This window comes from Eublepharis macularius, chromosome 14 (assembly GCF_028583425.1).
Source record: "Eublepharis macularius isolate TG4126 chromosome 14, MPM_Emac_v1.0, whole genome shotgun sequence".
NCBI classification, from domain to species: domain Eukaryota; kingdom Metazoa; phylum Chordata; class Lepidosauria; order Squamata; family Eublepharidae; genus Eublepharis; species Eublepharis macularius.
In genome coordinates, this window is record NC_072803.1 from 63,976,958 (window position 1) to 63,998,696 (window position 21,739).

General features: G+C 48.3%; 1 protein-coding gene across 3 annotated transcripts in view; it reads right to left on the bottom strand.

Annotated features, from left to right (window-relative positions):
- RALGDS (ral guanine nucleotide dissociation stimulator) overlaps positions 1-21,739 on the bottom strand; it is a 131,069-nt gene that overhangs the window by 73,609 nt on the left and 35,721 nt on the right. For 2 of the 3 annotated variants that reach the window (XM_054997685.1, XM_054997684.1), the window contains exon 1: positions 9,468-9,746. The exons of the other annotated variant lie outside the window; for it this stretch is intronic. In XM_054997685.1, coding sequence (XP_054853660.1) covers positions 9,468-9,674 — 207 coding nt within the window. In that variant the 5' untranslated portion in view covers positions 9,675-9,746. Of the gene's footprint in view, positions 1-9,467; positions 9,747-21,739 lie in introns of those variants that run through there. 3 annotated transcript variants of the gene reach the window in all.

The following is a 21,739-nucleotide window of genomic DNA, read 5'->3' on the forward strand; positions in this document are numbered from 1 at the left end:
TTGTATGTCATAACCACTCCCAGAGCACAGATGCAACAGAATTACCTTCTCTCAGAGGTACCTGCCTGTTATATCTCAGCACAAGTAACTGCTCTGGGATTGCTCCTTCCAATATGGAGGCACGTTCAAAGGAGTCATACAGATACTGATTGGGTGGGCCCCTTTGAGGATGAGCAATTCTGAATTGTAAAAAGTAACCCCTTCCCCAAGTGCCAGAGTGAAGTGTGCCCACGACTTCAATTTGAGGAATGTGCCTCAGCTACCAGAAGTCTGAAGAAACTGAGCTAAGGTGAGCAAACCTTTACCACCACAATTTGTCATTCAGACAGAGGTCAGGCAACGCGAACTATCTTAAGAGCACCGTGCACCCTCCAAAATCTTTCCTTGCAGCTCTTCAGTCCCCATCAACAACCTCCAGTCACCTGAGGCCACTCCCCCCTCCACGTTTCTCCCTCATTCACTTCAACCTCTGAATTTCAGGGTACCCCACTGACCGTGGCTGGCTGTGCTGACTATAGACTGGTCACTGTGAACAGAACAAAAGAGGTAGGAAAGTTGGGCTGGCTGTTCCTGGTTCACTTCCACCACCCTCTCGGATACACACGATCTCCACAATCCTGAGAGAAGCACACCGAACAAGAAACAAGAAGAAACTTCTGGTGACCAGCCCCATAAACACTCCCTGCAAATACTGGCAGAAAACTCAGAATAAATGTAATTCAGAAACACTCTTTTGTCTATTAGAATGTATCCAGCATCAAGAAAGCGAGTTTGGTGTAGTGGTTAAGAGCGGCAGGACTCTAATCTGAAGAACCGGGTTTGATTCCCACTCCTCTGCTTGAAGCCAGCTGGGTGGCCTTGGGTCAGTCTCAGCTCTCTTATGAGTTCTCTCAGCCCCACCCACCTCACAGGGTGATTGTTGTGAGGATAATAACAACACACTTTGTAAACCACTCTGAGTGGGTGTTAAGTTGTCCCGAAGGGCGGTATATAAATCAAGTATTGTTGTTGCTATTGTTGTTGTTGTTAAGGCAGTCAAGGACAGAGCTGGTTGATCTTCTGGCTCTTACAAGAAAGCCAGAATTCTCTACCAAGAAAGCTCACCTGCACAACTGAATGCAGAGTGATGCACAAACTAAACAAGATCAAAAAGAGTCCAGTAGCACCTTTAAGACTAACCAACTTCATTGAAGCATAAGCTTTCGAGAATCACAGCTCTCTTCGTCAGATGCATCTGACGAAGAGAGCTGTGGTTCTCGAAAGCTTATGCTTCAATGAAGTTGGTTAGTCTTAAAGGTGCTACTGGACTCTTTTTGATTTTGCTGCTACAGACTAACACGGCTAACTCCTCTGCATCTAAAACTAAACAAGCTTGCACATATTTGACAATTTTGCACCAGCCTTCTAAAGAGGCCTGTAACTGCACCGGTCTAGCGCACCTGCCAAGTAAGTGCCTACACTGTTCTAAAAAACTAACTTTTTAAAAGTTGGCCACCTGGGCAGAATTCTCCTTCCCTAGAGGTAACCACAAGAGTGACAGTTTATAAAGCAGAGATATTCTTGGTATTGCTAATCAGGAGTGGGGGGGGGGGACCACTGAAGCTCCCCCTGGACTACTAGAAAGCCCTCATGCTTGAAATGTATTTGGTCGTGCTCACACAATGCCAAATTAAACAACACCCCAGTGCAACCTTAAAGATGAACAAAAGTTATTCCAGCATAAGTCTGTGCCAGTCAAAACTCGCTTCATTAGATGCACAAAGAGTACATCTGTTAGGGGGAAAGAGAAACCTGCATAAATTATCTTCCTAAAGGATGCACACCTGTGTGTTATTTTTCTGCTACAGACTAACAGCGCTACCCATTGTGAACTAAGCCCATCTATGTAGTCCGAAGAACCAGCAACTTCGTTTAAATCGAAAGCAGTTGTTTTCAGAACACTCTGCAACCATTTCTGTGCCAGCTCAGCACGCCCGTGAAATTACAGAACACCTGATGATTAAAGGATAGCTGTTGCATGATCCACAGTCCTAAGGACACCCAATTAAGCTTGCCAGCCTCCAGGTGAGGCCTGGAGAGCTCCCAGATTTACAACAGACCCAGACTACAGAGATCACTTCTCCTGGAAAAGCTGGCTTTTCAGAGTGGATTGTATGGTATTACACCCCACCGAGGTCCCTCACCTTCCCCAGGCTCCACATCCAAATCTCCAGGAATTTCCCAAACTGGAGTTGGCAACCCTACACTCAATGCTAATGAGGGTATCTCCTTTTAATAGAGGCTGGAAAATACAGCTTAAAAGTTCTCTTCTTTCTGCAGACATGCTATCTCCATTAAAAGGGACTGAGGGATCAACATATTTCCTGGCTTCAGTCCATCTTAATCTACTATATACATTTAATCTTTCAGGGGACTGTACAGGAAGGCTTAATGAACGATAGTCGTTTGGCTACTCAAAGCAATGCCTTTGACTTAAGTTGCCTATTTGGGTGAGTGAGTGCTACAAACGTCAGATCTTTCTTGCCCACTGAGATATTGAAATAAAACCTGATACCTGTTCAGGGCACAGTTCTTGATTTCAAGTTTGAATGCTGGCTTGGTCTCTCACCCCCAATGTAAAGACAGCAACAAAAACAGCACACGCTAATGCACAGTGGCCTTTGTATTGTTGTGTATTCTTCATCTCCTTCCTTAAAAACTAGTGCAGAAGGCCCAGGCAGCATTCAGACAGAGAATCATGCTACAATTTTTGTACCAGGCTTTAGGGGTTTGAGGCAAAGGAGGAGAGGGTTCCCCTGCCTTGAAGAGTTGTGCAGAAGAGGAAATTGTGCAGCTGCAGAGTACCTGCAAGAATGACAAACAGCAACCCACCCACTCCACAAAATAGGAGTCCCAACTTCCTTTGCACCAATACCTGAGAAGTGAGAGATCAGGACACAGCTACTAAAAGCAGACATTTTTAAGGAAGGAAAGATGCACTTACAAGGAAGAGCAGAATGCAAAGTGAGGCCTCCCATATGACCTTGCGGGCTCAGTTTATCATTGGGGTTCTGAACACGGCTCGTTTTCAGCTGCCCTGTGCTCAGCCCTAAATGTACCTGCCCTAGCAGCCCCCCGCTCTGCCCTGCACCTCCATGGTTCAACCATGCATATCCCGAGACCAAATCTGAAACAAACATTTTGGCATCCACTTAATTCCAGACCCAAATGCCAAATCTGCATTTGGAATGTGCCATTTTTAACTTTGCCATTCATGCACTAGGACTTCTTGGCATCTTGGGCTTGTTTTGGCAGCCATTCAATATGGAATCTCAGCATCTGCCAGACGCCAAATGCTGCCATGCACCAACATATGATCCAGGCAGCAAATATTTGGCAAATATTATCCTGGAATAATAAAAGAGAAGAAGATTCAGAGGAACCAATGTCTTCCAGCAATACCCTCCACAGCTAGGGTGACCAAGTTCTGTAGTCCAAGGCCCACACCTGAGTCTCTGTTCCCTTTGAAGGGCTCTGAAGTGGACACCAGCTCTTCCCATTTCCAGTGCTGGTGTTGACATCCCAGTAGAAACCTTCTCAAGTGGGTGGAGACCCAGCTGTGCCCTCCCCTCCCACTCCACTGCCCTTTCTTGCTAAATAGTTTAAGAGCCACACAGAAAGCTCCCATGGGCTGGGGGGGTGGGATGGGGGCACAGCAGTTGCAATTTGCCTCCTTCTATTTTACAGTCACTTAAAAAAATCCAGAGTAGCATATCCATCTGTTGCAGCAAATATAACCTGGAATCCTTTGGAACCAGGGCTTTTTTTCTGGGAAAAGAGGTGGTGGAACTCAGTGGTGGAAATCAGGACTGCATAATGATGTCACTGGGTCAGCTGGAACAAGGGGGGAGTTTTTTTAAGTTTAAATCGCCCTCGGCGAAAATGGTCACATGGCTGGTGGCCCCACCCCCTAATCACCAGACAGAGGGGAGTTTAGATTGCCCTCTATGGTATGGAGGGCAATCTAAACTCCCCTCTGTCTGGAGATCAGGGGGCGGGGCCACCGGCCATGTGACCATTTTCAAGAGGTGCCAGAACTCTGTTCCACCATGTTCCTGCTGAAAAAAATCCCTGTTTGGAACCATAAGAACTAGCACAATTCGTGGACTAGATCCTGCTTTATCAGACCCACTGAGTGAAACTGCACTACGTTGTCATTTGGTGTAAGAGGTATTTTAAAAAAGGGCAGGGACAGGGGGCTGGGAAACCCTGCGGTGTCAACAAGGTCCTTCTGCTCTCTACACTGAACAACCCAGTCAGTCCCTGGGCAAAAGAATAAATAGACCTCAATCTGACATTTAAACTGGCAGTATTCAGACACTGATGGGAGAAAATTTTAATTTTCCAGGACATTCTGTTACAGATCTAAAGGTCACTATTCTCCTACAAAAGAACATCGAAGGGAGAATCCAACACAAAAATGCTGAATAAAGATTCATCAAGAAGTTCAATATCGTACCCCTCCCCCTCGATCTGAACAAGGATTTGAAATTTCTTAATCACTATACTTGTTAAAATTAAACAGGCATCCAGAGGTCTCTTAAAGGCTAACAAAATGTTAACTATGTTAGTGAAACTTGGGAATGTTAACCAGCTCAACAAAATGAAGGAAGGATTGCTGTACTTACCCTGATGAGATGTGAATTTCACATAATTACATCTCACAATGCATACCTTGCATTTCCCGGCCCCTGGATCTTGTCCCCCACCCCATACCTGTATTGTGAAATAAAAATCCCCTCACTGCATCAGAAGAAGAAAGATTTGTTTCACAAAATCTTCTACCGGAATAAAACTGTGTTCATTTACACAAAACACCTGTTTATTCTTTTTAAAAGGTTACTTGAGGACACGATCACCAAGTCTATGAATACAGGTTCTACCAGCAGCCCTTTGGGTAAAGGGCAAGCTACCTGTGTTTCCCCACCATTTCCATTAAGAGTTTACAATATACTTTTGTTATCAAAAATAACCCAAATTTCATCCCTGAAGGAAGCCCAATTAACTTAGGTTTTACCTCTAACCCACAAGGCATTCTAGAAGAAGCGACAACTAAACAAAACACATCCTTCTCCATTAAAAACATGGAAGTTAAGAAGAGCTCCTGGAAAAGTGTAGCAATAAACAAAACGGTGCTGTGGTTAAAGCGGGTTAAAGTTAAAGACTAGGATCTGAATTCCCACTCTGCCAAGCTTGTGGGGTAACCTTGGGCCAGTCACACCCACCCACCCTAACCTATTTACTGATGTATTTAAAATATTTCTAAGCTGCCTTTCCACCCAAAGCCACAAACAATAAAAAATTTAAAACACACACATACACACACAGATTCCAGTAGCACCTTTAAGAGTAACCAACTTTATTGTAGCAAAAGCTTTCGAGATGCATCTGATGAAGAGAGCTGTGGTTCTCAAAAGCTTATGCTACAATAAAGTTAGTCTTAAAGGTGCTATTGGACTCTTTATTATTTTGCATCTACAGACGAACACGATTAACTCCTCTGCACCTACTGGTGGAAGACAATGATAGAAGGGAAGAGACAAATCTGCCAGGGGAGGAAATGCCATAATTTTGGGGCCACGGCTGGGAAGGCCCTTTCTTGGGTAGCCACTCATTTAACCTCAGATGGCAGGGGCAGCTGAAGCTGGGTCTCCAAATATGACTGTAGTGCTCTGGAAGGTTCAATTATTGGGACCAAACAAGAGAAGGGGGCCGTTGGGGGAAATCTGGCTGACTTCCAGTGGCTGCCAGAATCAAGACACGAGACAACACAGATTCCATCTGATTCAGCACAGCAATTTTTATTCCCTTAAAAGTGCAAAAGCCTTTTTGGCCAGAATAAAATATGACAAAAATACACTGAGAAAAATGGGATGGGGGGGGGATATACCACCCATAACTAAGATGTTTCAGTTTTTAAAATCAGAATTGGATTCTACTTCTCTGTTCTTGCAATTACCTATCCTTACCAAGCTCTACTTATCTCTGCATGCAAGAAATCCTTCAAAGAAGGGGGCACGAAAGTCTTGATGGATTGCCCCCTAAATATTTGCATTGCAGAGGCCAGGGCTGAAGAAGGCCAGCAGCCCTCCCCCAACATACACATTGTTTTGCCAAAACCACACCTATGCAGGCAGTTCCTGGTCTGGGATTGGGGGGGGGGTGTAGGAGAGGAAATCCGGGAGATTAAATGACTTTTTGCCAGGCCTAATGAGAAGCAGATGATGCACTTTCAACAACGTCATCACTCGCCTACTCCCCCTCTCCAGAATGAAGCTGGATGTCTTGCAAGTACAACACTCAGCTCAGTTTTCAGCAAAAGGGTCGAGGACTGGGAAGTCAGCAAAAGAGCATCCTCAGAAAGATCAAGAAACTGCCCAAAACATTTCGATGCCCAAGACAGGAAAATCCAAATGGTGCTAAGAATATGATTATAATCTAAGTAACTAACAATTCGCTGTCACTCAGTGGTGCCCTGAAATCTGCCACCCGCTCAATCTAATGCAGCCGCACAATTTTGTCCAGAGAAATTACTAGTCTTCATCAGCCTTTCTGTACCTAAGTTATGCTAGCCTGAAGAACACACATCCTTAAGCCTCTCTGTTCAAACAAAACAAAGTCTTTTGTGTGGTCACCTGAAGGGCATTCTTAACTTGCCACTGGTAACCAAGGAAGTGGGTATTTACAAGCCTGGTTTAACAGAGGCATGGATAATCCACCAGAGCAGTGCAGTTTTCCTAGTCGGGCAGCAACCTGAAGTTGCTGCACATGGGCTGAGCATCTTTGCCACGACCTCTCTGGCCTCCTGATAGAATACGTCGGCTACGGGGCTAGGTCAACAGTCCTGACAGAAGCCAACCACAACAACAGGCCAGGCCAGCAGCTCCCCTGGGAGGAGAACACAGATGTTTGGCCAGAAGTTGAAACTCATCTTTTGCAGTCAGAGTCTGCCATGAGGATATTTCCAAACGGAAGATGATGGTCTGAGCCTTCTCCAAATTCCAGGCTGGGCCAGAGAGCTTTTGGCAGGCAGTTAGATGTGAACAGAAGATACAGCCAGGCCCACAACAGGAAGCCGGTGTCTTCCATTAAATACGTGAAAGGCGCCAGACCTGAGCTCTCAGCACAGAACTCTCCCCTAATAGATGTTCAAGCTTGGCTGCTTGCCTGCCAGAGTGATCGTCGCATGACCAGTAGGACCAGAGCAATCGTCACATGAGTATAAGCGCCAGGGACGATTTGGGCCCCAGCAGAGAGAAAGGACTTGCCAAAGCGAATTCACCCGACAGATGGGCCTTATGCTAAAAGGACCCATTCACTCATCCCCAAACCAGAACCTCTCTGGAGCGCTGAGTTTTAAGGTAAGACTCTTGGACCAGACCAAACCACCACTAGGTCAGTGTGTTAATCCCTCTTTAACGCCATCGTACCCTGTGGCTATCACTAACTCTTGGGGTAATTTGTTCCACACGTTAATTATGTGCTGACTGAAATGGTATTTCCCTTTTTTTCTTTCCAGAACCTGCTGCCAATCTACTGGACTAGGGACCGTGTTCTGGGGCAGGCAGTGTGATCTACCGGCTTCCTCAATACCATTTTTTTAACTTGAGCAAGATCTGCCATATCCTACTCTTCGGCCTGCCCCTTTCTAAGCCTGCCCAAACCCAGGGGAACCCCAGGGGAAACGCAGCTTCTTTTAAAGTCCACAGTTCTCCCCATCTCCCTGGACTTTTTTCAAACAGAGCAAAAACATCCCCCCCCCCCAATCCATCAATTTACAGCCATAAACCAAACTTCTGCACCACGACCTCCTTAAAACCAGACATTCCCAGAGTTCTAGTGACCCCTAACCAGCACAAGCCACCCAGCCAAGACCTCTATTGGAAGATTCCCTACCATGTCACAGAAAATCAGGGCTTTTTTTCAGGGGGAACGCGGTGGAACGGAGTTCCGGCAGCTCTTGAAAATGTTCACATGGCCGGTGGCCCCGCCCCCTGATCTCCAGACAGAGGGGAGCTGAGATTGCCCTACGCGCTGCTTGGCGGCGCGTAGGGCAATCTCAACTCCCCTCTGTCTGGAGATCAGGGGGCGGGGCCACTGGCCATGTGAACATTTTCTCCGAGGGCAACCCACTGAGTTCCACCACCTCTTTCCCCAGAAAACAAGCCCTGTATAGGATGCTTACCCAGAGATCGGCCAGGGGACCAGATGCCCAGCAGTGCCACTGATCACTCTCCCCCATTCACATAGTCCAATGACACACACCATTAAATCTCTAGCAGAAGCCAAAATCCACAGGTTAACACGGAGAATTGATCACAGCAGATAAAACCAAGGATGCACCATTTCACTGGTGCTGAGCCCCGCTCCCTTCAAACCCAAAGATGGCAGGGTTCATTCCTCTCATCCAACACGGCTGTTGACTCCAACGCAAAACAAACCTTGTCGTTCAGATACAGCTGTTTTGGCCCAAAGGTTTTTTAACACACTCATAACTAGAAACTTGAGAAATCAAACACATGTAAGACTCCACTATACGTGAAGGAGGGACATAGAAATTCAGTAGTTCTAGCTAGAGGAAGTTTGTTTAAAAAATTTGGCGCTTCCAGCTGTGTTATCCAGAGGTTACCACATATATAGGTCAAAACCTGGGAGGAGTGAGAACCCCAACTTTCAAAAAGAGACCAGAGGCTTTCTAGAACAAAGTTCATCTTCGAGCCCTGCATTCGGTTTCTTGCAAGCAAAGCAGCCAGCCAGGCGTCTCTGGGAAACTCGCAGGCAACGGCCTCCGCCTGGGTCCCCGCCGCCAGTGCCTCTGATAGTCAAGGATCTGCTGCCTTGGCACATGGAGGCTCCACTGAATTATCATGCCGAGAAGGCATCACGGCTTGGCTTATTCTCTAGCGAGTTAGCTAATACTTTAACCGGGAATGAATTCTCAAGCCCAGAAGCTGCAGCAGGCAGTCACAGCCCGGCAGCCTAAAAGGGGGCAAGAAAGCAGCCTCCTCCATGCCTCCAAAGGGAGGCTTTTCAAGAGCAGCCTCGCCGCATAAATGAGCCAGGAGCGCAGCCCCCTCCCCCGCCGGTGCGGCCGGTCTCGGAGGGCCCCATCCGGACTCCTCCGCGTTTCTCCTCGACACCCCAACCGAGGATTGGCGCCTGCTCGCCTGAGCCTGCGGCTTCGGGGCGGGGGCTCCGGAACGGGTCCCGAGACAGGGGGGGGGGGCATGTCCCTCCCTGGACGGCAACGCGCCTAGCCGGAGGGCTGGGCTGGGGGCTCGGAGGGCCCTTTCCAGAACGCCCCCTCGCCCCGGAGGCTGAAAGGCAGGCGGCCCCTGCCCGAGCGCAGGGAGGCTCATGCCCGAGGGGACGCGCACGGCAAGGGGGACGAGAGCGCTGCGCGCCGCCGCCGCCGCCCGCGCGCTTACCTCCAGTGGGGGCAGGTCCGGGTCGAGCTGCGTGAAGCTGTGCAGGACGACGGGGCCGGCGCTCTCGGCCGCCACCTCCAGCCTCACCCCGTCCCGCAGGCTCCGCAGGCGCCGGGAGCCGTCGAACATTTTCTCCGGGCTTCCGCCGGCGGCAGCGGCTCCGGGGCGCTCATCCTGCAGCAGCTCGGACCACATGAGGCTCACCATCGGGGCTCCGGCGCTAGCTGGCCCGGCTCGCTCTCCCGGGCGCTCGGCCGAGCCTCCAGCCTGGCGCGCCGGGGCCCGGGACGCGCTCCGGCCGCCCGCCCGCCTCGGCTCGCCCGCCGCCCCTCGCGCCGCCCCGGAGGCCGGCCGGCCCGCCCCTCGCCGCTCCAGCCCTGATGTCACCCGCCGCCAAAGCGAAAGCGGAGCCGGGAGGCTTCTGGCCGCGCGAAAGGAAGCCGCGGGGGCCCTCTGGAGTCCGAGCCGCGCCGGGCAGGGCTGATCTGGAAGCGCGCGGCCCGAAGGCACGGAGGAGGGCGCGTGTTCGCAGCCGCGGCTGGCGCGGGTCTCGAGGCGAGTCTGGGGAGCCCTCACATTTTGCCAGTGGAAATGTACCCCGGCAGTAAACAACGCTCTCCCTCTGAACTGGGCTGTGAAAAAGCGCATGTCTGGCTTTCCTCCCAAGGACCCTGACAATTTCTCTCCCTCCAAAACGTTTTAAGAATCTGCACTTGAGCTCCGGGCTGCCTGGCGTTAATCTCACAGCTTCATATGAATGAGTGGAAAATTTTCTATTTGATGATAATGGTAACATTCGATTTATATACTGTCCTTCAGGACAACTTAATGCCCAGGCAGGAGTGGGGAATTAAACCTGGTTCTCCAGATTAGAGTCCTGCTGCGCCTAACCACTACACCAAACTGGCTGGTCATTTTACTAGTAATTTTTGCCAGCATTTCACACCTGATTTAGTAGCCCCATGCTTACCACAGGTCATACAAGACTAAGAGGTGCTCACTGCCACAGGATGGGGGCCCCAGCTTTAAAAGGGGCCCAGACAAATTCGTGGAAGACGGGATGTCAATGGCTATTGGCCACAAAGAGGAAAGGGGCCCTCCAAGGTCAGAGTCGCATGCTGCTGTTGCTTTCAGGGGCATCTAGCTCTCCATGTGGGCAACAGAATCAACGAGACAGACCACTGGTCTGACCCAGCAGGAAAAAAACATACATTTGTATACGTTTTTAAGGTACTGTGTGACACTCTGAGGTGGAAGGGGGAAGGTGCTGTTAAGTCATAGCTGACTTATGGCAACACCTGCTAGGGTTTTCAAGGCAGGAGACCAACAGAGGTGTTTTGCCCCTGCATGCCTTTGCAACCCTGCTCTTGTTTGGAGGTCTCCCATCTGATTATTAACCAAGGCCGACCCTGCTTAGCTTTCAAGATTGGGTTTGGGTTTGGCTGGGCTATCTAGGTGAGGGCACGTATCACTCCAAAGTCACCAGAGTGCTGCAATATTATCTTTGGGACCTTTACAATAACCTGCAAGGTAGATCAGGGGAGGGCTGAGAGACAGGAGCTTGTGGAAGGAAAAGATGCATTTAACTGAACACCTGTTTTGCAACGTGGCGGCTGCTCAAGACACAGGAGACCAGCCAGAAAAAGCCACCCACTCAATACCTCAGCACAGTTCAGAGCAGAGTCAGATGTGGAGGAGGCAGGTTCACCAACTCTGCCAATATACCAGGGAGTGAATAATTTAAAAATTAAAGTACCCAAAGTGTCAAGCAGCAGAGGCTGCCTGCTGCATCTCTGCATGCTCAGCTGTTCCGATCTTACTGCCTTCACTTCAGGGCAATCAATTCTTCAGTGTCTCCAACTGGATCAGTCACTACTGAGGCACAGACACCCCTTGCTTTTGGAAGAGGCTGCTTGTTGCACCTCTGCATGAGTCACTGCTATGGAGCTTGCTTCCTTTCCATTTCAAAGCACATTCAGAACATTAACTCAAGCAGACTCATGGTGGGATGGTTTACTGCTGGCAGGCAGTTCATGCACTTATACACTCTACAAATAAACGTGCAAGTGTAAGAGTGAACTGTTCCTCCAATTCAGGAGTGTGCCCCAACACAGTAGATACAAAAAAATCAGCTGCAGAGGTTAAATGGAAGGCAAAGAGTTAACCAAGCTGTCACTTAAGCAATAATAACTGATCTTGAAACTTAACAATCTCTTGAGATGAATGTGGGAGATCGAGGCTATTGTTTCCCTGTGTTTTCAGAGGAGATGAGGACAATGGGGGTCCTCAATAGAGCACTCTTGGAAGACTACACCCCCCCCCTCCTTCCAGTTTTGTCAATTTTGGGTCTGTAACAAAAGGGAAACCTTCCTGGAAGGAAACTGGTCAGGGGAGAATTTAATCCCCCCCTTCCATCTCATTGTAGAGTTTATTACTATTCTACCACAGGCTCCTGTTTTGTTTTTAAATGCAAGCATTAATCTTTATACACGGTCTAGACCCAGGCTACTTTCTCAGGATGGCCTCCTCCCTATACTGATCCACACACGAGGCCCTGTCCGAGCTCCCTCTTTATCAGAAGCTGAGGATGAGGAGCAGACCCTCTTGGGGGTGAGACCCTCCCAAGGGAAATCTGCCAGACTACCTCTGTTTCCTTCCTTGAGATGATGTTAAAACATCTTGGATATTTATTTATGTCATATATAGACCGCCTTCCTCACTGAGACGCAAGGCGGATTCTACAGTATGAGCTTAGTACAATCAGTATCAAGGACATTTCCATAAAAAGGAATTTGGGACCAGGAGTTTAATTTTATTGTGAATCAATCTGCCAGCAGCATAAAACTGAAAACTCATTTATTTTAATGCTACTTTTAATCTAAAGTTTATTACTGGCAACTTTGTTCATTTAAATTGCTTTGTACTAATGATGTTTATTATCTGATATGCTGCGAGCTGCCGCAAGGGCTCTGCAGTCATCCGGTGAGGTGGAAATTGCAAAACCCAAGAAGCCAATCTGAGAAGTCTCATAAAAGATGTAGGTGTAACAACAGAGGTTGGACTAGGGCTGGGAAGACCTAGTTCAAAACCCTGCCTAGCTATGACCCCCCCCACTGCGCATAAGGTTGTTGCGAGGATGAGGGGTGGGTGGAGAGGGGAACCATCCACGCTTCATTGAGCTCCTTGGAAGCTCAACAGAAGTCCAGTGCTGGTCAGACAATTCCTCTATTATTGCTACATGGGTTAACTAAGGAAGCTACGGCCTTGTTAAGCCCTTGGGAGACACTGCCAAGCTTCTTGATGAATTCTAGTTCAGTCTTAATCAAACTCTCCGATTTAATTACTTGCTCTGGAGATTCAAGTGTGTGTGCGTGTGTGTGTCAGTTCTCACTGCTGTCACTGAATTTCCTCTTGCTGAAATCAGCACAGCTCTGGACACTCAATTCCACAACTAGTTCAGCCCCGTGAATGCACAATTTAAACTAGCTTAGTCTCATGCAGTTCACCAAGATTAAGCTGTTTTAAGCCCCAAATCCTTCAGCTTAACCAGTATGGATCAAGCAGCTTCTCTCGACTACTGTTTGGGGTTGCCATCCTAAGTGGGCAAACAGATGTGGGCTGAAAAGTTACCCTCATGAGTGCACAGAAAGGGCAAGTGTTGAGATCCCGAATGAACAAATTCTCTTTGGACATTCACTTGGCTGATGAGAAATGTCGTATGAAAACCTTAATTAATATGCAAGCTTTTAAAAATCTGCTTCTGTGTCTTCTTTCCCTGTGGATGCAACTCTGTTCACCAGCCATTATATTACACTCCCCTGCACTCGACACCTTCCCGGTTTCTACTTGCAGCCACTTGGAAGTTATTTGCTATGCAACGTGCTTTTTCATTCATGGATAACCCACCACCAGGGCTAAGTTTAGCAGAATCAACTGGTAAAGCTTTTCCCAAACCGCATCAGGCTGCAGGTGAAAGGCTGAGTTTAAATGCTGTCCTACCACACCGAAAACCACTCTGGCCCTTCCTGCACTAAGAAGGGGCAGGACTTCCCTTCCAGGGATCTCTCCCTCCCCATACCCCCTGCTTTCCTCCTGCCCCTTTGGGCCTAGACCAGGCACGGGCCTTAGAAGACTGCCACTGCTCTGGTTCTAGGGCTTTGCTAGAGAGGGCCCAAAGCACCCCCGTGCATCTGATGAAGAGAGCTGTGGTTCTCAAAAGATTATGCTACAATAAAGTTGGTTAGTCTTAAAAGTGCTACGGGACTCTTTACTGCCCCTGCCCCCAGGCAACCCTCTCTTTAGTCAGGGCCAAATCTGAGGTGTGAAGAATGCAGGTCGAGTGAACAAGAAACAGTTTATTAAACAAATATTGCAGCAAGTAAGTAAACAGGTGAAAAGTGATAGAAATGAGACAGAAGGAAAACAGGGCAAAACTCACAAAAAACAAAGCCAGGCAGAAAACAACAAAGTTCCCGGCTGTGACTGCCCAACTTAGTTCCTACTGTATTTTAGTACCTGATCCAAATAAGCCAGACACTCCCCTAGGGATCCCATTCCCCCAGCTGGGGGTGGGGGATCCCCCGCTTTCACCCTCTGCCCCCTGCCAGCGGGGGAGGAAGGCAGAGGAAAAGGCCTCCTGGGAGCGCTCCGGGATGGCACAACGACATCACCGGCACCATCACAGCACCCCAAGAGCACTCCTGTGCTTTGCTGCAGGCTGATTTGGGCCCAAAACGGGCCAAATTGGACACGTCTGAGGTCCAAATTGGCCCGCTGTGAAGGGCATGTGCACTCCTGTACCTGCACAGTGACGTCACCGGAAGTGACGCTATTGTGCAGCTGCAGGCCCACGCACACACATAAAACATGAAGACAAGAAGAAGGAAGTAAGAGCCAGGCCTTCCCCACTCCTGCTAGGAGGATAAGGGAACGGGCAACCCACCCCCCACACAACTTGGGTGAGGGATCAGCTCCCTCCAAAAGCAGCCACACTGCCCCAGATTCAGGGAGAGAATCCCAGCCCCTTAGATGCTCTGCCTCCTTGATAGCGAGTGGTGCCTCTTTTCCCTCCATTTGCCCCCAGTCTAATCCTGAAATTTGAAGGGTGCCCGGAAAAGGTAGGCCTCATGCAAAATTTACACAAGACCTCAGGCCTCTGAGGAAGAGAGGAATACAGGCAGTTCCTCTTAGGTCTAGGATCATGGCAGCTCCACATCCACTAAAAGATTTGCATTCTGAAGCCAATTTCTGCACACGTGCAGTTAGAGCTGCCAGGACCCCCTGGCAAAAGAGTGGGGGAGGGGACTTGCTGGGAGGTGAGAGCAGAGGGCTCATCAGTGACATCATTATGTCCCAGCAATGTGCTGACATCACTTCCAGGCACACATGATGTCAGCAGTGCTTCTCCCTCTTTCTCACCATCTCCCCCCCCCCCCCACACACACACACTTGGGCCATCTGAGCAGCAGTGGAAAGTGCTTACCACCAGCCGGAGAACGGCGAGCGTTTGCGCAGTTCCTGCTTGCATTGTGGCATCTCCCCCCGCTTCCGGGAAACCACTCTATATTTGAGGGTCTGATCAAAAAAGAGGATTAAATTTTATTTTATTAAACAGAAACTTACATGAACCACAAACCAGACAAGCGCTTCCCATATTTTTTACCCATGCATGTGCCTCAGAAGACCTGAGCATTACAGAAGATTCTGGGAAGTGTTCCTGGGACCACAGAGGGCGCTGGCCAAGGCCACCAGATTGTACCACTGATCCATGGGGATGCCCAGGGCTTTTTTTCTGGGGAAAGAGGTGGTGGAACTCAGTGGGTTGCCCTCGGAGAAAATGGTCACATGGCTGGTGGCCCCGTCCCCTGATCTCCAGACAGAGGGGAGTTTAGATTGCCCTCCACGCCACTCCAGCAGTGTGGAGGGCAATCTAAACTCCCCTCTGTCTGGAGATCAGGGGGGCGGGGCCACCAGCCATGTGACCATTTCCAAGAGGTTCCGGAACTCCATTCTCCCACGTTCCAGCTGAAAAAAAGCCCTGGAACGTTCCCTTATCCGGGGAAAATCAGGAGTGGTGGCAACTCCATTCCTGATCCCAGGAGGCTTAGGAACCCCAGAACTCTCTGGATCACAATCCAGAAAAACCACTGACATAAACAGAGATTATCAGCCTGCCCACAAATCAGGCAATTATTGGTAATAATAATGTTTCATAACTGCCAGAATTGAAACACAGCGATAAGCACAAACAATCTTCTCACCTGGACTGTCTCTGCTTCCTCCGAGTCCTCGTGTCACCAACAGGTCCCTCTCCAAGAAATGAGGCAACATTTCCAAAACGTAAACACTACGAGCCCCAGGGCAGGCCAGGAATGGCCGGCCAGGCGATGGGTGTTCCGTTCTCAGGTGAGCCGAGTGCTGCTGCCTGCTGGCAGGGCTCATCCTGAAGGGGGACACAGGAAGGACCTGCGGTGACACGAGGAGGCTGGCCCAGGTTTGCAGGCCACCTGCAGAAGTCATTTTCTGATCGACCTTTAAGTGCTATTTGAGACACGCGTGCGTGCATCCTCGTGCGTGCGTCCTCAGTTACTTCCGAGTACACATACACAGGCTTAGGCTGTTAGGTACAGGACTATATAATTATATCTCAACATTGCTCAAACACAAACAGGGAGTTTTTATGTTTGTCTGAAATTATGCAAATGAAACTTACATTCATTTTGAGTAATGTATCGATCTTCCAAGATTTTACATTTAAAATGTGGAAAATGTTCATAAAAGTTCAGCGTGCCACAGATCAAACAAGAAGCAGAACCGGGGAAACAACTGCTGCTGAAAGCAGGGCTGGCTGAGACCTTCCACTCCTCTGATCCACCCTGCAAAGGCTGGCTACTGACCCGTGGCAGGGCTGTAGTTCCAGAGGAGTTAGCCGTGTTAGTCTGCAGTTGCAAAATAGTAAAGAGAGTCCAGTAGCACCTTTAAGACTAACCAACTTTATTGTAGCATAAGCTTTCGAGAACCATAGCTCTCTTCGTCAGATACATCGTCAGCTTTCAAGAACCACAGCTTTCTTTGTCAGACGCATCACCAGCTTTCGAGAATCACAGCTCTCTTTGTCAGATGCATCTGGTTCTCGAAAGCTGATGATGCATCTGACGAAGAGAGCTGTTGTTCGTGAAAGCTTATGCTACGATAAAGTTGGTTAGTCTTAAAGATGATACTGGCAGGGCTGAGCTCTTTAAGGCTGGTGAAGGCTTAACATCCTCCCGCCTCTGGATTTTTCAAAGTTGGACAAGCACAGCTGATCCCAACCAAAACCATACAGAATCCCTCTGGCCACTAATGCAGCCTTGCAAATTTACCAGGCCTATGAAAATGCTTCATAGCCTGCTAGCCAACACAGTCATTTCTGTATGTCAGTCATTTCTGGCATACAGATGGCCTGAAACTAAAAAAGAAAAAAACTTTTTTAATACATGCATGTTTGTCCATCTGTTCACTCAAATACAAATTTCTCACCCTAGGCGATCAGGTGAGTTCATAAGGATGGATTAGGTGTTGATATTCACTGGCCAAAATAACCCTAGAGAGAGACTAGAGAGTATACTTGGGCCAGTTATAATTCCAAGAAACAGAGAGAGAGCTAAACTACACAAGATGCCCGACGTGTGTCAGGTTCCCACAAGTTTACCTGGGAAGTGTAGTTGGGCCCCACCCGGGAGCTCTCGGAGGAAAACCCAAGCAGAGCAGATTTTTGCAACAGTGTCCCTTGCTTGGGTTTTCCTCCGGGAGCTCATGGCCAGGAGGGAGCATGTCAGAGCAGCAGGACCAGAAGGATGGAGAGGAAGAGAGGCCGAGCCCAAAGCTGCCAGGCGGCTAGCAGCGGCAGAAGGAGCTGTTGAGGTTGCCACCACGGCAGCTGTTAGACTCAACTATCCCTTCTCACAGAGCGGGAAAGGAGGCTTGAGCCTCCTGAGCTCGGAGCTCTATGGGAAGGGAGGGTTGAGTCTAGCAGCTGCGATGGCGGCAACCTCAACAGCTCCTTCTGCCGCTGCTAGCTGCCTGGCAGCTCCATATTTGGCTTTCTTCGGGCTCCCCGCGCTGACTCTTTCCCTCCTGTCGTTCTGGCCCTGCTTCTGCAGCTGCTCTGACACCCCCCCCAAGCAACAGACACTCTTGCAAAAATCAGTTCTGCTTCGGTTTTCCTCTGGGAGCTTGCAGGTGGGGCCTGACTACACTTCCCAGGCAAACTTGCAGGGACCCGACACACGCTGGGAGTCTCGTGTAGTTTAGCTCTGAGCAGGGTTTTCTGGGGAAAGAGGTGGTGGAACTCAGTGGTGGAACTCAGGACCGCACAATGACGTCACTTTGGGTCAACTGGAACAAGGGGGGAGTTTTTAAAAGTTTAAATCACCCTCGGTGAAAATGGTCACATGGCCGGTGGCCCTGCCCCCAATCTCCAGACAGAGGGGAGCTTAGATTGCCCTCCATGGCGAAGAGGTGCCGGAACTCCATTCCACTGCGCGTCCCGCTGAAAAAAAGCCCTGGCTCTGAGTCAATACCATGTGCCCCTAAATTTCCGGGAACTAAACAGCATGACTTGGAGGGTGAGTCAGCAGCTGGCACGGAGTTCCCTGCTGAGGCAGCTCTTCAGCAGGACTGGCACTGCCGAGAAACATGCAGTTTTCTCACACGCACCCCTTCTTTGTAACGTGACCATACTATCAAATATCACAAGGAGCCTGGGGAGGCAGCTGAGAGCTTCATCCAGCAATCTGTAGACGCACTCGTGCTCCTGCGTGCACAAGCACTCAACAGCAACACGGCTGCCTGCCCCCTCCCTGACCTTGGTGAGCTTCAAAGCTTGAAAAATGTTGGGATTTAGCAAGTATTTTCGTTACAGCCATGAAGGAGTTAAACTTTTGTGTTACTTAGTTAAACTTATTTGCATGTAACCACTTAGGCCTTGAATAAGGATTCCCGCCAAGGAAAGGGGAGTCACTAATAATAATAACAACATACGATTTATATACCGCCCTTCAGGATGACTTAACACCCACTCAGAGCGGTTTACAAAGTATGTTATTATTATCCCCACAACAATCACCCTGTGAGGTGGGTGGGGCTGAGAGAGCTAGTCTTAATGAAGTAGAATTAGGATTTTCTATTGGGTAACCTGTTTATTGGGGGGGGGGCAATTAAGTGATGCTATATACTGAAATTTTATTGCTCTTTGTTCAGAGTCTTAGTCTTAATTTCTAAGTCTTAAGGTACTTCTTACTAGCAAGATATAGTCAGTCTAGCAATTTCTTATTTTCTTCCAATGTAACCCTATTTTTATCCTTTATGTAGTAAAGAATTCTTATAGAGCTATACTAGAGTGTGTGTCTGTTCTCATTAATTCCAATGCACAATCTCTGCCTTCTACTCTGCTAATTTCCTACAAAAACCAACACGATAAACACAACAGAGCCAGTGGCAAAAGAAATCTGGGCCAGACCCTTGTCCCTATCTACTCGGATCAGATCCTATTGCCAGACACCTATTTATGGTACTAAACGACTGCCTCTTCTTTACCTTCTGCTGCTTTTGAAGATTTTGTTAGTGCACACAGAGGGAAACTGAGATTGTCCATAAGGTATTTCACACATCAACTGGGTGTGGGTGTGTGTGGAGGATCAGAGTTAAGACAAAAGAGGGGAGGCCACTGGAAAGTGACCATCGATTGCAGTACCAGAAATAAGGCAGGAGCCTCTGGGTTTTTTTCCCCCTCCCTGCTGGGTTTGGCCACTGGAAGAAAAGGAGGAGAGCTGTAACACTTCTGCCCACTGCCCTCTCCTCCTCTAGCAATTCCAGAGTGCTGGAAAGTGAAAAGAGCAGTCAAGGCTACAATTTCACAGGACTCCTGTGCTCATGCAGACCCCCTGCTCTTGCCACTGGGCCAGCATCACCAGACATCACAGATCCAAGGGAGGGGATGCAGACTGCAGCAGGGTACAGGAATGTGTGAATCCACCCCTCTGGAACACTGAGTTCAGTGGAGTTTTGTTTTGTACAGAAAATCCATTTTGCATTTGTTTTACAGCTTTAGGGGCCAGAACTTAAAAAGACTGAAGTGCAACCCTTAAGGGATCCCAATGCAACTATTTCTACACTCTCCAAAGAGCCTAGAGAAAGACGCATGTTCTCACTTCAAGGGCAGCAGGGAGGCCAAGATTCCAGTCAAATTCATCGGCAACCAACACTTGATTTCTCACATCTGTAGGCTAACTAGGCTTGCTAGAAGAACAAACGGGCAGTTTCCAGATACCACCTGCTAGTGCTCCCTCCCACCACCACCCAGAGAAAGAAAAAAGCTGCAGGGAATTCTCCCAGCTCAGGTGGACTGCGTGGCTGTTCTGCAATCAACTAACTCAAAAGTCAAGAAGTAGAACCAACCTGTTGGTGACCAACAGCAACTAGCCAAAAACAACTCCCCCGCCAGCAGTATTCAGGGACTAAGACTGCTAACACAGGTTGACAGTTCTCCAGGTAGCGTTCATTTCCAACACACACACTTTGCTTGCCTTAAGCTCTATGACTACCATCTCCCCATACCACCAGAGGGCTTTGTTCTTGGAAAAAATCAGCAATTTACACATCACTGTGGCATTGTAACAATCTATTTACTAGTTCTTTTGAACCCCCTATTTTCTTTTCTTTCTTTAAGTAACTCTCTAGCCCCTTTTGTTATCAAGATATAAGAGGAAAGGCATATCTCTGCAATTAAAAGAACTAGAGACTTACTTTGTTTGAAAAATGACAGGTTGGGATTCAGAAGAACTAGCAGATAGACTGTTATAATGTTACAGTGATACAGTAATTATTCACTTTAGAAAAAGCTCTCTGACGGCATGGAGGGAAACGGCAGCCATGGGGGGGGGGTGAGGCAAGGAAAATGGTGAAAATGTCAGTGGAACCTTAAAAAATGCACACTTTCCCTTCCACATAGCACATCATTCCCAGAAGATGGAACGATCACAGAAAAAGTGGGGAAACATATCGTCAACAATTAGGGGGTAATGTTGTGTGGATGCACTCTGGTTTGGGTGCCAAACTGAAGCAAAACCTCCACATGGAAGCAGTCTAAATGTATTTTTCTGTGATTGGCTGCAGGCAGTTGAACCTTGTGTCAAAAAGTGATATAAATATCACAAAAATAAATAATAAATGAAAGAAGCTGTAAGAATGGTACTCTGCCTGGCCTGTTATCTTCACCAAGCCTCTAAGCTGTTTGTCAAGGGAGAGAGCTTTGCCTGGTCTGTCCAGGTACTACTGCCTGGTGTTGTGTGCTGCTCAAAGCCTTAGAAGCCTACCTTCTAGATGTTTAAGAAGCTGTGTAAAGCTCAAAAGTCATGCTTTTGATCGCCCAAGCAGTCAAATTTTCCTGATTTGAAATATCTGGGTGCAAGATACATGGGCTTATCTTATCATCTTCCTGACGTTTTAGATGGCTATTTTGTGTTTTTAGATTTATAAGCTGTGCTAAGTCTTGCTTTGTAGCAGAAAAGCAGGATAAAAATATTCTAAATACATAGATGATAAAATAAATAGAGATCTGACTTCTCATTGGCCACTAACTAGTTATCTCACCCTTGAAATTAAGCCCACAAAATTCTTTACTATTCCACTTGCCAAAAAAGGGTTTGGTTTCCCAGCATTACTGCCAGGATACAATTCTTACTTCTAACTAGGATAGTCAACTTTTTCCTAGGTAGCGTTCTCGTGCCTCTAACGTGGCAAAATTCAGGAGGTGCAGCTTTCTGTGGGATTTCATTCCGTGACACAAAAAACATGACCAGTGAGACTTCTGCCTGCTCTGCAGCTGTGAAAGTCAGAGGAGCCTGACCAAAGCGGATGGCACCACTAACAGCACACTTCACTTACACGTTAAGAGTAATTCTTACCATATACAACCTTTGTTCTTTCCATAGGAACGAAAGCATGAGACAGGCCAGAGCTCCAAAACCCTTACAGGCTAGTAGGTGGGGCAATCCTCCGGCCTCATCCAAGGCAGAAGCAAACCGGGCTGCGTGCCTAAAAGAGGAATCCACAACAGCACAACTGACTCACTGATCGGCAAGCCCTTCAGCCCCAAGCAAGCTGCGGACTTGCTCAGGAGAGACCGTCACATGACCTACCGGGCTGCTGAACAAAATTTGAGGCTTTCCTCCAAGGGAAGCAAAATCAAAAAGAGTCCAGTAGCACCTTTAAGACTAACCAATTTTATTGTA